Genomic DNA, 14,219 nt, shown 5'->3' on the forward strand with positions numbered 1-14,219 from the left:
CATAACATTCACCTTTGAGCATACTTTAAATGCGTGTGTGCATGCATATTTATTCTCCGTGTTTGTCAGACCCTGCACGAGGAGAAGGTGTCCCATGAGAAGGACATGAACAACGTGCGAGCTCAGTACGAAGAGGAGGCCAGCCAGATGAAGGAGAGCCAGGCTCGGGCTCTGGAGGAAGTCGCCAAGAAGCACAGAGTGACCCTGGAAAACGCTCTTAACAGTGCTGAGAAGGACAAGAACCGCCTGCTGGCTGTGAGTACATACACCCACACACGCACACAAGGTTAGACCAATATACAAAGCTGTTTTTGTTGGTATGAACCCTACCTTTTTCTGAAACTGAATCTGACACACACACAGTCATAAAAGATCATAAAGATGTTGAGTCTGCTTCGATGAAAACAATAGAATCCATAGATTGAGAAGAGATGAGAATGCATTTGAAAGAGGGTGAGTTCACTCTGCACAATGAACAAAGATTAGATTCATTTTCAGATTGCTGCATCTTGTGTAATAAGTGCTTATTGCTGAGAGCCAGAGAAAAAATGAACAGCTGTATATGTTAATTGATACTGCATCATCAAGCTCGGGGCTCATCTCAAACCATAAAGACGGTGTCCTTGGGACGTTTGTTTTCTGCAGCTTGGTGGATAGGATTATTCTCTGTACCGACACTGGAGGTGAAAGTGAATTTAGTTAAATTTTACTTTACTTTCCATTTTGTCCGATTTTATACTTTTAGTCTACAACAATGCAGTTGGACATGTTGGCTCTTCGCTTCACAACATGCATCTCGTTGATGGAGTCACTAGTTATGTTACAGCTAAAAGATGACGCCTTGGTATTTATTTACTAACTATTTCATACAGCTAATTTTGTATAAAGTAGGTACAGTTAACTTCACCTCAAGCAACCACAACATACTACATTATTGCATTATAAACATAAAACTTATAACACTAAGCAAGGAGCTAGTATATTATGTTTATAATACTTCTATATTAATGCCATATTAGGGAAGTCACTTTCACAAAAAAGTCATGTTCAAACAAATTTGAAGTAACGCAACCCGTGATGTTCAAATTAATTCGAATTTTATGAGCTTTTTGCCCCACTTGTTTCTGGTACCTCTGCTAGCTGTCACTTGGGTGGCTAGCTAGCAGGTAAATTCTTTGATTTGTTGTCGTTACAAAGTAAGGCAGCTGCTTTTTTCAAAGTTGGCGAACAAAGTCTTTGTTGGTAATTTTACCATCTACACGGAACCCAAAATACTTCCAGGAAATCCTTTTCAGATCCTTTTCTGTCATGATCAGAACATCTCCTCCAATTGTTTATTTAGTTATTATTATTTATTTATTAGCTTACTTTAGTAATAGATCAACAGGGCGGCAATAGGTTATGCTGTTAGTGAATTTTAAGTGCGCCCTCTGACCACAAGGCAAACGACTTCAAAATGTTGGTTGTGCTAATAAAGTGTCAATTTTCTGTTCGAACAGGTCATTAAAGTTTGAATATAATTCAAATGAAAGTTTGAATTGTGCATAAAAAGTGACAGTCCTAGTGTAATTTGAACAGAATTTTCATTGCACATACTTTAACTTGTAATATTAGATCATTTCAATGCTATTGTGTTGGTATTTTTGTTTAAGTAAAAGATCACCACTGCGTCACCCTCATGAGACAATGTTCAAAATGGATGATACCACAAATCCCTGGACTACATTCATACACAGTTTTTAAAGGAGATATTTGGAAGTTTTGCTATTGCTACATTAGCAACATTAGCATCAACGGCTGTGTACTTACCAGTTTAACAGAAACGATGTGAGCTGAGCATCAAACATTGTTCCTTTACTTGCCAAGCCCTGTCTCCAAAGGTAGAAAGCAACCCTCTTGTTTTTGCTCCTATTTCTATCACTTCCTTTCTTTTACTGAAGTTAGCAAGCTAATCAGCTAGCCCCACCCTGGTTGGCTCTCTTCATTTTCTGATACTGAGTAATGTCCAGTCTGCCCTGAAGAAGTAGCATTCCTTTAATGTCCAGTGACTACAATGCCTAAAAGGTTTATTTTTACAGAGATAGTTTAGCCAACTAACAGCCTCAGTTAGGATTAGGTAAAGATCATGCTGTGGCAGGATGGAAAGTTCCACTAGCAAAAGGGCATTCCTAGGAAAACCGGGGCTTAGATAGATAGAAGTGATGTATTGCTGAACGCCTGTACAGTTTCAACAATTTTTCCTAAAGAATCCACTATTCACTCACTGCTAATCTGCAAGTTGTTGGAATGACTGCTGATATTAACTAATACAAAATCTATCTGTGTGATAATCGGGGCTGACTCAGTCAAAATACAAGCTGTCGGCTCTCGCAGTCTCTCTGTGTACTGGACTCGCCGCCTGCCAAAAGATTTGGACCTGTCACAGCACTTCAGTCTGTTGATGTTAAATTTGTTAATAAACGAGTGGTGATCATGAATGACAGAGATCCTGTGGTGTCCGCATATGCTTTAGTTTGATCAACAACCAAACCAATGATCACAGTTATATTGTGTATGTATCAAGGTATATTGACCCTTACACTGGCACTGGTATCTACATAAAAAATACAGGTAATGAAGGGATTTTCTACCCACCACAGTATGAGCACATTTCACTACTGTTTCCTGTTGGAAGCTGCTGTAAAGTTCCTCAGAGAGGAGACAACACCATTCATTTACTTCCCCAAAGACACACTATGAGCTGGTTGAGGGATTTCAACAAGTAACCAGTCACAAGCCTGCCTCTCTAACCTCCAAGCTAATTCTACATTGTTGACTGATTGCACCATCTGCTACAAGAGCTGGAAAGCAGCTACTCACTTCGTTTGCCTCGAGACTCTGAACTGTGAATTTGTTGTGTCTCACAAAGTTCAAAATATTGTTCCAAAAGCTTTTTTCTTTCTTGACACAAACAAAATTATGGAAGGAAACGCTGAATACTGAGTTTGGCACCCAATTAATTCGGCTTTGGAATATAGGCGATGTCCTACTCACTGTTACCTCTGAAACACTTTCACTATGTCTACAAAAAAATACCTTCCTTCCAACAGTTTGTCAGTTTGCAGCCTTGTCTGTAAAAGTTGGTACGGTAATGAAATGCAGATCTGACGTTTATGTGCATCTCTCATGAAGAATAAACTAGATTATTATGCAGATTTTTGATGGAAATGTTAGAGCATATAATTTATTAATTATAGACAGCACATACTTTCTCTTGGACTTTGAGATAAGATGTAACAATGAGTAGAGACTTCTTAAAACAGGTTCAACAATGTTTGAAATGGGGAATAGAGATAGGTCTCATGTCATACAGACCAGTGGTCTGTATGATAGCATATGAGTTGCTTTTAGATCTTTCCTTACAAGTGTTTGAAACCCATGACCAAAACAGTGAAACATTCTGTCATTGTGTTATTTATTGATGGAATTATAGTGAAAATTAATTATTCCCCTTTTTGCTGGGGCCCCCTAGTAACCACCTCAAGGACGCCTGGGGGCCCCTGGATCCCACTTTGAGAACCACTGACATAGACAATATGGTGGTATGCTGCTCCAACAAACATCTGTATTAAATATTTCTACTCTTGATAAATGCCTGTAATTAAACCATGTGGAGAGTTAAGAGGGGATACTGCTCACACAGGGGTACCGTACATGGCAGACTAGATGTTATGTTCCTTTGTACTAGGTTTTAATTCCTTGAACGTGTTTAAAATACACACAATTCTCAAAGAACAATCTCTACAGTTAATCTACTGTTGCCCTAAGGTTAGTCTAATATCATTAATATGTCTCCAAACACAGTTACAGCTTTACATTCATTTGATTTACTAACATAACCTAAGTGCCGTAGGTTACTGCACAGCTAGCTTCACAATAATCTAACGCTGGATGGCAAAGCATGTAAATATGAAGATACAAACATATTGAACAACATTTCTCAAATGTGCCAACACATAGCGACATTAATCACAGTTATCTAGCAACAATCTTCCACTTACTTCTCAAACGTCTTCCAAAACTTTCCCAGTCATAATAGTCTGCCAGCAATTATTGTCCCCAAGCAACTAGGACCAATAATATCAATGGACCGTCACTCACTTCAGTTGTGGCACAATTTGCATTTGTGTTGTGACTTTTGTATTTGTGTTGTGACATTTGTATTCATGTTGTGACTTTTGTGTTTGTGTTGTAACATTTGTATTCATGTTGTGACTTTTGTATTTGTGTTATGACATTTGTATTTGTTTTCATGTTGTGACTTTTGTATTTGTGTTGTGACTTTTGTTTTCATGTTGTGACTTTTGTATTTGTGTTATGACATTTGTATTTGTGTTATGACATTTGTATTTGTATTTGTGTTGTGACTTTTGTTTTCATGTTGTGACTTTTGTATTTGTGTTGTGACTTTTGTATTTGTGATGTGACTTTTGTATCCGTGTTGTGGCTTTTGTACTGTGTTGACCCTTCTGGGCTACCATATCCATGACTGCCTGAGTGTGTTTATTAAAACCATGGCAGAGCTGTAAGTAAATCTTTTTTTTAATCTTTAAATTATAGCAGTTATATCAAAACGGAGAAGCTGAGTGTCAGTGAAGCTCATGAAATTGTTAAAGAATTTAACAGCAGGATAGGTGAGAAAGAAACAAGATTAAGATGGTGGGTAAGGCCTGAAGATAGAGACAGAAAACATACATCTTTGTTTATTTTTATGATTTTCTTTTGGGGATAAACATATGCCCACATTCCTTTATCAGTGTCAGCAGGTGCAAAGGTCTGCTGACAGGTCTAATGTATGAGTCGGTAAACAAGCAGCTCCTTTAACATACTGAACACAGGTTTGGAATTTATTATCTCCCTGCACACGGTTATATTAAAGACCCCACATTGAAATTGCAGTATAAAATTAACACAAAATTTTATGTAGGCATGACAGGTGACACAAGCTCACACATGATAATTGCAAAAAAAAAGTGTATCTGCAGAGGTTGCCTATAGACTAAAATACATCAAAAGGGGCCGTAAGAGTGACTAAGAAGCTGGCAACCTCAAAAGGAACAAATGCAAGCTACTGACGTGGGAGCACATTTATATTCCTCACCTATAAATGTCATCTAGGACACCTCTGAGCTCACACAACCTGAGCGGGTGGAAATGTGAGTAACCTGGAGGAGCTTCTGTCAGTGAGATAACGTTACAAGAAAAGATCAGAAAAAAGACAAATAAAAAGAAATTGTCAATGAAAACCGAGTTCAGTGATGTGGCAGCTGATGGGAGACACATGTGGGGAGTGTGAGCAACCTGAGTGGTGAGTCACACAGGTGACACAAGTATGTTGACGCTCTAATTGTAACATGCTGAAACTGCTACTCGTTCTGTTCACACACACAAACCCACACGGCAGCTTTAGTGTGCCATTGTGCAGGAGACAATGAAGAACTAATTAGATTAACGCGCTACCTACATGAGAGGAAATCCACGGTAGAAGAATGTGTTGATTTTCAGATCCTAGAAATGTGAAAAGTTGTGTAATAATTTGAGAAGAAATTGAACTTTTCTGTGCTTTTAAAACATTTTTATTTGACGTTTATTTCCAAAAATCAGGAAATTAAGGCTTGGGAGAGGTGTTGAGTTTTGACAGTTAAAACGGATGCCGGACCCTTGAGATTTAAATTCACATCCCTGCTCGTAATGCTGATGACATTTATTGCACATAAAACTGCAACTGGAGAGTATCAAGTGAAGTAAAGTAATCAAATTTAGGAGAAAATGACGTGATGGAGAAAGAGATGGATGTGAACAGGGGCCAAGGGACATAACTCCGGCAGCTAACGTGTGTGTGTTTATAAAACTTCCAGCATAAATATTTCACTGCTACTTACTTAGCACAGAGTGTGTCGGCCCTAACAGGGCTTAAGCTCATACATACAGTATACACCCACTTCTTAGATGGCGCTTTTACGCTGCTTGTCTACTGCATATTCTATGGTATATATTTTCACTCCCTTTTTTAGCTCTTGAGAAGAACATATGAGTTTCGGTTTGTGAGGTTTATCCTTTGTCCTCAGCTAAAATCAGCTCAACAAAGATCAGTTCATGAGCTAATGTGAATCCCTCTTGAAGCTCCTTCAAAGAAAACACCTGATTCAAATTATCAGTCCTGTGATCCAGAACATTTTAACCTTGTTTTTTTTTTTTTAACACGAACCAGATAACCTAGAAATTCAAAAATGCTTTCATGATTTCATAAAGAGACAAATCCTAGAGATGTATCACCAGAACAGAACCCCTTGTACACTGTGATGTATATTTAATATTCCATGGAACAGTCTTGTAGTAAAAACTATCATAGCAGAACATATTATACTGTAACATACAGTATAACTGTCAGGGCGGTGGCTGGTTATTTTGAGGCTGTAGTTTTTGGTCTTAGATTTCATTATATTATGAATTTTTGAGTGTCTTTAATTTTAGGTTGTCCAAGCCAATAAAATCCCAGAGAATGTGTATTGACTTACAGAATAGCTTTATTGCTCCTTGTTATTGATTCTCTGAAGTGTAGTGGAGGGATGGACACTTCTTCTACAAGATATTCCCTCATTTGGTGTTTTCATGGTGGTGGCGGAGAGCACTGGTCCAAAATCTCCCATAGGTGGTCAACTGGGTTGAGACCTGGTGACTTTAAAGGTGATAGCATATGATTCACATCACTTAGCTCTGGCTCAGGATGTAGAGTGGGCCGTCCACTTATCGGAAGTTTGGTGGTTCAATTCCATGGAATTGAGCCTGTAGGCTCCCCCAGTGTGCATGTCCAAGTCTCCATGGACAAGATCCTAAACCCCAAATTGCCCTCGATCTATCGTCGCAAAAAAAAAAACCGCTGTAGAAAAAAGCGCTATATGAATGTGTGTGACTGGGTGAATGCCGCTTTGAGTGGTTAAGAAGACTAGAGAAGCGTTATATAAGTACAGTCCATTTCTTTTTACTATTTTCATACTCATCAAACCGTCCAGTAGCCCGTCATGCCCTCTGGGTGGGGGCATTGTCATCCTGTCTTTTTACTTATTTTTCAGGTTTTCCCTTTAAATAGTCACTGTCTGTATATACTGGTATGTACTGAGATGTGAGAAAACTAAAATACAAACTATCCTGCTATAACAGATACAGGATAATATAGGATATAATATACGGGATAATATATGATATTGGTAACAGTGACCATAACAATAGCAACAAAATAACCAGCACAGCTCAACAGAATATAAATGCTAATTCTTCTGCCTGATTTTCTGAACCAAACACCCAAATTCTAGTATCATGGCGACTTTGCATCTGATATGAGACACTGAAATTGCCCCTAGAATTACAAACTGGGCCCTGGGACCGGTTTAATGAGCCTGAGGTCTAGCTGTTCCAAACCACAGCCTACAACTAATTTGACTGCAGCTGAGGCGTACAGTTCCACCAGCCTGAAATAGCCTTGTGATGATGCCTAATCTCCACAGAGTCCTTTTATTCCAGTCACACACAGCTATGTGAAAGCAAGTGATCAAGTATTCTCTTGCATCAAAGTTGCATAATGAGGACTTGTTTTAAATGATATTCCGCAGTAGACCCGATCAGAGATGACAGCTACATTAAGAGCAGAGCGTTATGCATTTCCATAGTTATTAGATATGTATTTCATATGCAGAATTCCTCTTCTATAACCGTATGTGATTTCCATAGCCTCATATTTCCTCCCTGCTGTGCTCCGGTTGCCACAACAATTTGCCATTGTTCACTCCTGTTCATGGTTATGCTGTCAGTGTTGGAGCAGAAACGCCCCAATTGAAAAGAGTGGCAGGGAGGGAACGTTCACTCGCTCCTCGTTCACTCGTTCCTCGTTCACTCGCTCGGTTCAGTCGTCTGTTTCATATCTTTTCTGCTAAATCACGGGTAAGATAGATGAGAAGAAATGAGTCCTCATCTCTCCATTCTTCATCATTCGATTCTTTTGTCTGATCCCAGTTTTATCACGTCTACTTAATCATCTTTTCTTTCATCACCTCCATTCTTTCATCACTTTAAATTATAATGCGAGTTGTCTGTGAGAAAGCTGGGTTTGGAATTTAAATGGATAGGTCGGCTCTACCTCGGTCTCACCCTCTAAATGGAGCCGCGAGATGTGACATGAATCCTGATGTGTCACATCTGACTTTGTCTGTTTTTGATTGACCACTGACCAGAAAATTCCTTCTTTATTGTGACTGATTTCATGATTGTTGCATTTCATATTTGGGATTTGAGAGTCTGGTGTGGTGCTTGGTAGTTACATTTTACTTGTGATCATTAAGGCAAAACTTGCTAATTTTCCTTTTGTGACGTTCAACAAACATAATGCACATATTATCTAAATTTTTCATGAGATGACTGAGCACTTGAAGCCCTTTGAGCATTTACTACCATTTACTACTTTTTTCACTCAACCATTCACAACATTACAAGTCACCGTTTCTGAATACAGGCTGTGTACATTTCTGTAGCGTATTAATATAGAACCTAGACCTGCTTTATAATCAAACAACACATTGACATCTATTTATACAATATACCTTTAAGACAACTAGATAGACATTTGGTAGTATTACTATCATCCCAGTTATTAGTAGATCAACACAAAAAAGTTGGCTTATCGCCATTAATTTACTTGATTACTACCAATACTTTCTTTATTGTAGAAAAGGCAGGACAAAGTGTTTAAAGTTGGACTAACTGATATTTGTATATTTACATTGGTTTAAAAAGTTGTTACACATACTGATAAACCCACAGAGAAGTATCACTCACCTCTACAGCTCCTGTCCTCCGCTCTTTCAGCTCACTGTTTCGGTTTAATGGGCCACAACTGTTTTGGCTGACTCTCACCACTCTCATTAGTCTTCTTTCCAGTGGCAGCAGGCAGCTGTTTTCAGCATAATGTACCCACTGTACGCTACCTGCCAAACACCTACCATCAGACACAGAAAGTCAATATGAGGCATTTAGCAGAGAGATGGCCAGGTACTTCCCTCAGGAGTTCATGCAGACCAAAACAGAGCTAAAATGAGAGACTATTAAAGAATTAATTATCAGACTATTAAACTTTCATTAATCAGGTGGACACAAGCACAACTGCAGATGAATGCTAATATTCCTCTTGTGTCTGCAGAATGTGTAAATAGGAAACTCTTTGCTAACACGTTCAACGTATCAACTTCATAAAGTGATGATACGTTATTGTTGTTTTCACAGTTTGTTCCGCTTCAACTAAGTGATCAAAAAACATCAAGTGATGGCAGCTTCAAGTACTTCAAGTTACCATAGATCAGAGACTGTAGGGATCGCATCTACACAAAAAAGTTATCACAGCAGGTAGAACAAAGCACTGAGTTGGTAATTATCCCTAGAACAGCATGTATGAACAGAGGAGTGCTTGAAGTAAGTTAGCTGTCCAGAGTCCAGATTTTTGCCCAAAACCCCATTTCAACATTCGATTTTATGAGCAAGCAGAAGTCTAGAGAAAAGACTTTGCAGGGTCCTGTGGGAGAAGGAGGCTCCAGGCGAACAGCGGATGGGAGAGATCTTGCTGTAGCATGAGGTTATTTTGTGCCGATTCGGCAGGCTCTGGCCCAGTGTTGGCTTTTTTTTTTTTAGGATTGCATCAGGGCGTTGAGCCTGATGCAAGCGACCACAGGGAGACAGTAGGGAAAGCACTGACAAGCTAATGTTTGAGCAGTTTCAAGCTCTTTAGTACAATTTGGTCCAAAGAATCACAGATCGTCATGTCAGTGCTCATTTGTTTTAGCGATGAAAGCTACAGTAACAGCTCTCACAGTTATCATCTGCCATCAGAGAAACTTTCCTCACTCTTTGACCTCCTAACCAGCGGGTGAAATACAGGATGTCATGAAGCATCACACATGAATTACTATGATTTTTCCCTCTTCCTTCCATTCAGATCAATTTTTGTGAAGTACCATTCATTTTTACGAAAATGTGTCACAGTAGTCAATACACTGGATGTTTTTTTTTTTTTGTAACAGCATTACAAACTCCATCCTCCTGTGTAATGAATAATGGTGGCAGATTTCATTTGACATTACAGCAATTTCCCTCAGCTCTAATTGTCCTTGGGAAGTAGCAATCATCGCACACTATAGCAGAAACCGTTCCCCATTCATCAGCAGGCATAATAAGCTTTATTGTGCTAACAATGCAAGTCTCTTTCTCTTCTTTCTGACAAGGACAATGAAATAGTTTGAAGTATTTTTAGAAATTTGTACAGATGTATGCAGTGAATGTAATGTCAAATAAAGAGGAGAGAGAATCTGGATCTGCTCCATGACCGAGGAGAATACTGCATGAGAGATTTGAGTTGTGTTTGTACAAGTGTGATACTGCCGTCAGAGTAGATGTCCATCTTCAGTCTGTTTTGTGAGACTTCACAGTTTCACTGCGTGGCTAGCATGGTTGTGGACTCTTTGGTTTTCAAGACTTGATATTGACTGACTAACAAAATTCATGAAAAAACTATATTACACCCCTTGCTTTGATTTCGCACAACTTATACAATGAATTGTACTTCACTTGACCTGTTTAACACAATAATGATTTTAAAGAAGGAATTTTTGCTATTGTTACATAGCCAACACTAGCATTATCAGCCGTTTACTCACCAGTCTTGCCTATTATGATTTTAATTATAATGCACCCTCTGAGCAGCTAATTTCAGTAGAAGAAAAGAAGTGATAGAAATGGACGCAAAACAAGAGTTAACACTGGTGTTGCTGTCTACTGCTGGAGAGAGCTCTTGGTGAGTAAAGGAATAGAGTTTGATGCAACTTTCAATTTTTTTTCTAGCCTTGTCAGTAAACAGGTGTTAATGCTAACCGTAGCTATGCTGCAATAGCAAACATACTTACAAATGGCTCCTAGTTCTTCATAAAGTCATAGTGGGTCAAAGAAAAATGCTGCTCTGGATGATGTTTTGCCACTTACCACATCAGTTCACATCAGTTTCACAACTTGTTTCTCTCAGATTTTCTATTACCTGGATGACTGAGAATCTCTGTAGATGTAAAACACCATGAACATTAATGAAATGCTCCTCGGCTTCCAATAAAACATTCACAGCCTTACTGGTTGGGGACATGAAATGTTTCACCTCTTTGAGAATTACTGATCCAGGTAATCAAGTTCCTTGTTTACTGCTTACTTGTATTGACATTGATTTGTGTTTCTGATTGGTTCCCACAGGAGCTGGAGCAGCAGTTTGAGAGGGAGCGCCTCTCACTGGAGGAGCACAAGACACTCCTCAGGCAGCAGCTGGACGAGCTGAGGGAGGAGCTGACCTCCAAACTCAATGCAGCCAATGAGGAGGTAGGAGAGCCAGAACTTTAAACTGATTCATGCATGAAATATGCAATGAAATAACTTGAAGTGTACAAACAGTTGCAAGTTTGAAGCCATTTTAAGACTTTAAAGACTTAAAAGACTTTTCATAAGCCTCCCTTGTCAAATATACATTCAGAAATATAGTAGTTTTACTAGCTAATGAGCGAAGGTTCAACACCACAGTCAAACAAGTGCTAATTTTGAGGTTTAAAGTTCATTCTTGATAAACAGGGTGTAGGGTACGCACATCCAAAAACACTCCTCCAGGCACTGGATCAAAAAAAACAACTGAACGCAGAAGTCAGACAGATCCACACGCTGCACTGATATCCCCCAGTTAATCTAACAGAGCAATGTTTCAATCTAACAGACACATTGTCAAATAGACATCAGGAATGTGTTGATGTGTGATGTCTATTTGTCTGACAAAGATCTCCGTTAGATCGAAACATTGCTCCGTTGAATGTAATTTGCTGGAGGCAGGCAGCGCAATGGTCATTCTTGACCTTGTAAAAAACAGTTGATAAGGTCAAGAATGAAGAGCCTCAGGTCCATTTAGTAGCTGTTCTAGCGCTTTCAATCTCATAAAATGATCTTCATCAACATATGGATTTTTGATTGATGTAAATTTTAGATATATATATAGTTTTCTGAACATTTCAAGGACTTATTTTCCATGTTGGCTCAAAAGTTTATCTTTGACCTTTGATCATCTACTGATGAAGATCATTTTATTTGACTGAAAGCTCCAGAACAGTGGCTGCAAACAGATTGTGAGATTGATCATTCACAACTCTTAACTTCCTGTTGTTAATGTCACCTCCAAAAGTTGGAGAAACCAGAGTGTGAACCCTGAGCTCCTTAATAATATGTCTGACTTGAATAATGAGCAGTATTTACCATTTGAAAGATGAAGTAAACAGTATATACCAGCCATATTAGCGGATGAAAAATGAGGCCAGGGTCACAAGTATGCAGCTCCCATCTCACTAAAAGGACACACTAAAATATACAAAATTACTTACAGTATGTGGAAAATAAACTGAATCCAGACTGAGCCCAAGAGTTATAGCTATTTAACAGCCTGAATGTGGCAGAGGACCTAATTGGCTCATAGACTTCTAATTATGTTATTGATAACAGTTAGCCTTTTAAAGACTCAGCTCAAAAGTCTCATATTATTTTTGACTTTGGCCATAAGTGTATGTGAACAGCTCATTTCAATTTTAAATGGAAATTCTCTAAATGATAAGAGATGATTTTATAAGTGATTTAGAGGAATGGCAAATGCAATCATTGGCCGCTTATTTATTTATCTATCAGCAAAGTTGGTGCAGCATAAAGCTAAACGGGAAAGAATGAACCTGAAAATATATTTGATCAAGGTGCAGGAATTGAATGGTTAGGAATAACAAAAGAGACTTCATTCTTTTTTAACAAAGGTTTTTCAGTTCAGTCCCTGGTTCAATCAGATATTGTTCGTCCTGGTCACAAATACAGAGTTTAAATTTTTCTCTTAAGACGGTGGTTTCCTATTTATCCTATTTATAAACCCACTGCAACAATGTGTTTGTTGTTGCTGCTGTTTTTCCTCCATGTACACATTTTGTAAGTTGTGCTGTGCTTTTAACACTGAGGTAAATGAACTAACTATGTTGCCACGTTAGCAAAAAAAGTACATGGGCCTGGCTCATTTAAAAATCAGAAATATAAATGGTTATTGAATGCATTCTTGATGGTAATTCCACCTCGCTGAGCATAAAATGCTGACGTAGTTTCAAGGCCACACTGAGATACTGCCTGAAGTGCAATAGAGGAGAGGCTGTGGATATGGTTTATTCTCTCTGTCTGACTCCGTCCGTGTGTCTGTCTGTCCTCCCCGCAGGTGTCCCGGCTGCAGCAGGAGGTGCAGCAGGGAGAGCAGGACATCGGAACAGCTGAGGGTCAGATCTCCACAATGAAGGAGGCACAGGACAAACTGCTGGAGGAGCTGGATGCTACCAGGGCCCGGCTGAGAGAGACCAGCAACCTCCTGACTGCACTGCAGGTCGGCACACACACACTCACATATGTTTGTTTAATCGTACTTGTGAGGACACTCACTCCTTTGCCCCTATAGCTAACCTAAGCCATCACGGCGGCATGCTTAACCTCATATCATAATCTTAAACTACCCTTAAACCAGGTTTTAATCCTCAACCAGCTATTTGGAGAAGTGAGGTCCAGACACATGCATACACACAGTGCTTGGACAAATTCTGCCATCCAGGATATAACTTATTTGGTTGAATCACACTGTATCTTGTATCAGCACAGTATAGTTAGGATTTTCATTATTGAATTGAAATAATTGATATTAAAGGTCTTATATAGTATAAAGGTAGATGTCCATGTGTAGTGTGATTATTGATCAGGTCTAGGTTCTATGTTATTACTGTGAAAGTATCAAAGCCTCAGTCCACAGAGAAATGCACACAGCCTGTATTCAGACACTGAGCCTTAAAACCAGCAGCCAGGACTTCTGTAACTTTGTGATGTCACAACAAAGCAGTCACCACACTCAGCCATGACCCAAGCCCCGCCCACCTGGACCCACCATCCAACCTTGCAGGACTTGGTTTCTCTGAGTGTTTACCTGAAATCTATTTAATATTTTTGTCCAATCACTCTGAAAACAGTCAGCCAATCAGAAGAGAGGCTCAGAGCCTCCTCTCTTCTGATTGGCTCACCGACCTGTTGTTACTAGAGCTCCAGAGAGAAGCCTG

At 39.1% G+C, this 14,219-nt stretch overlaps 1 protein-coding gene across 2 annotated transcripts in view; it reads left to right on the forward strand.

Annotated features, from left to right (window-relative positions):
- The window catches only part of fam184ab (family with sequence similarity 184 member Ab), a 139,902-nt gene that overhangs the window by 72,435 nt on the left and 53,248 nt on the right, over window positions 1-14,219 (forward strand). For both annotated transcript variants that reach the window (XM_023430209.2, XM_023430211.2), the window contains exons 9-11: window positions 70-255; window positions 11,317-11,439; window positions 13,340-13,501. In XM_023430209.2, the coding sequence (XP_023285977.1) occupies window positions 70-255; window positions 11,317-11,439; window positions 13,340-13,501 (471 nt within the window). The remainder of the gene's footprint in view (window positions 1-69; window positions 256-11,316; window positions 11,440-13,339; window positions 13,502-14,219) is intronic.

Source organism: Seriola lalandi, unplaced genomic scaffold (assembly GCF_002814215.2).
Source record: "Seriola lalandi dorsalis isolate HSWRI2012SDOR001 ecotype SW California unplaced genomic scaffold, Sedor1 jcf7180002054901, whole genome shotgun sequence".
In the NCBI taxonomy this organism is placed as follows: Eukaryota; Metazoa; Chordata; class Actinopteri; order Carangiformes; family Carangidae; genus Seriola; species Seriola lalandi.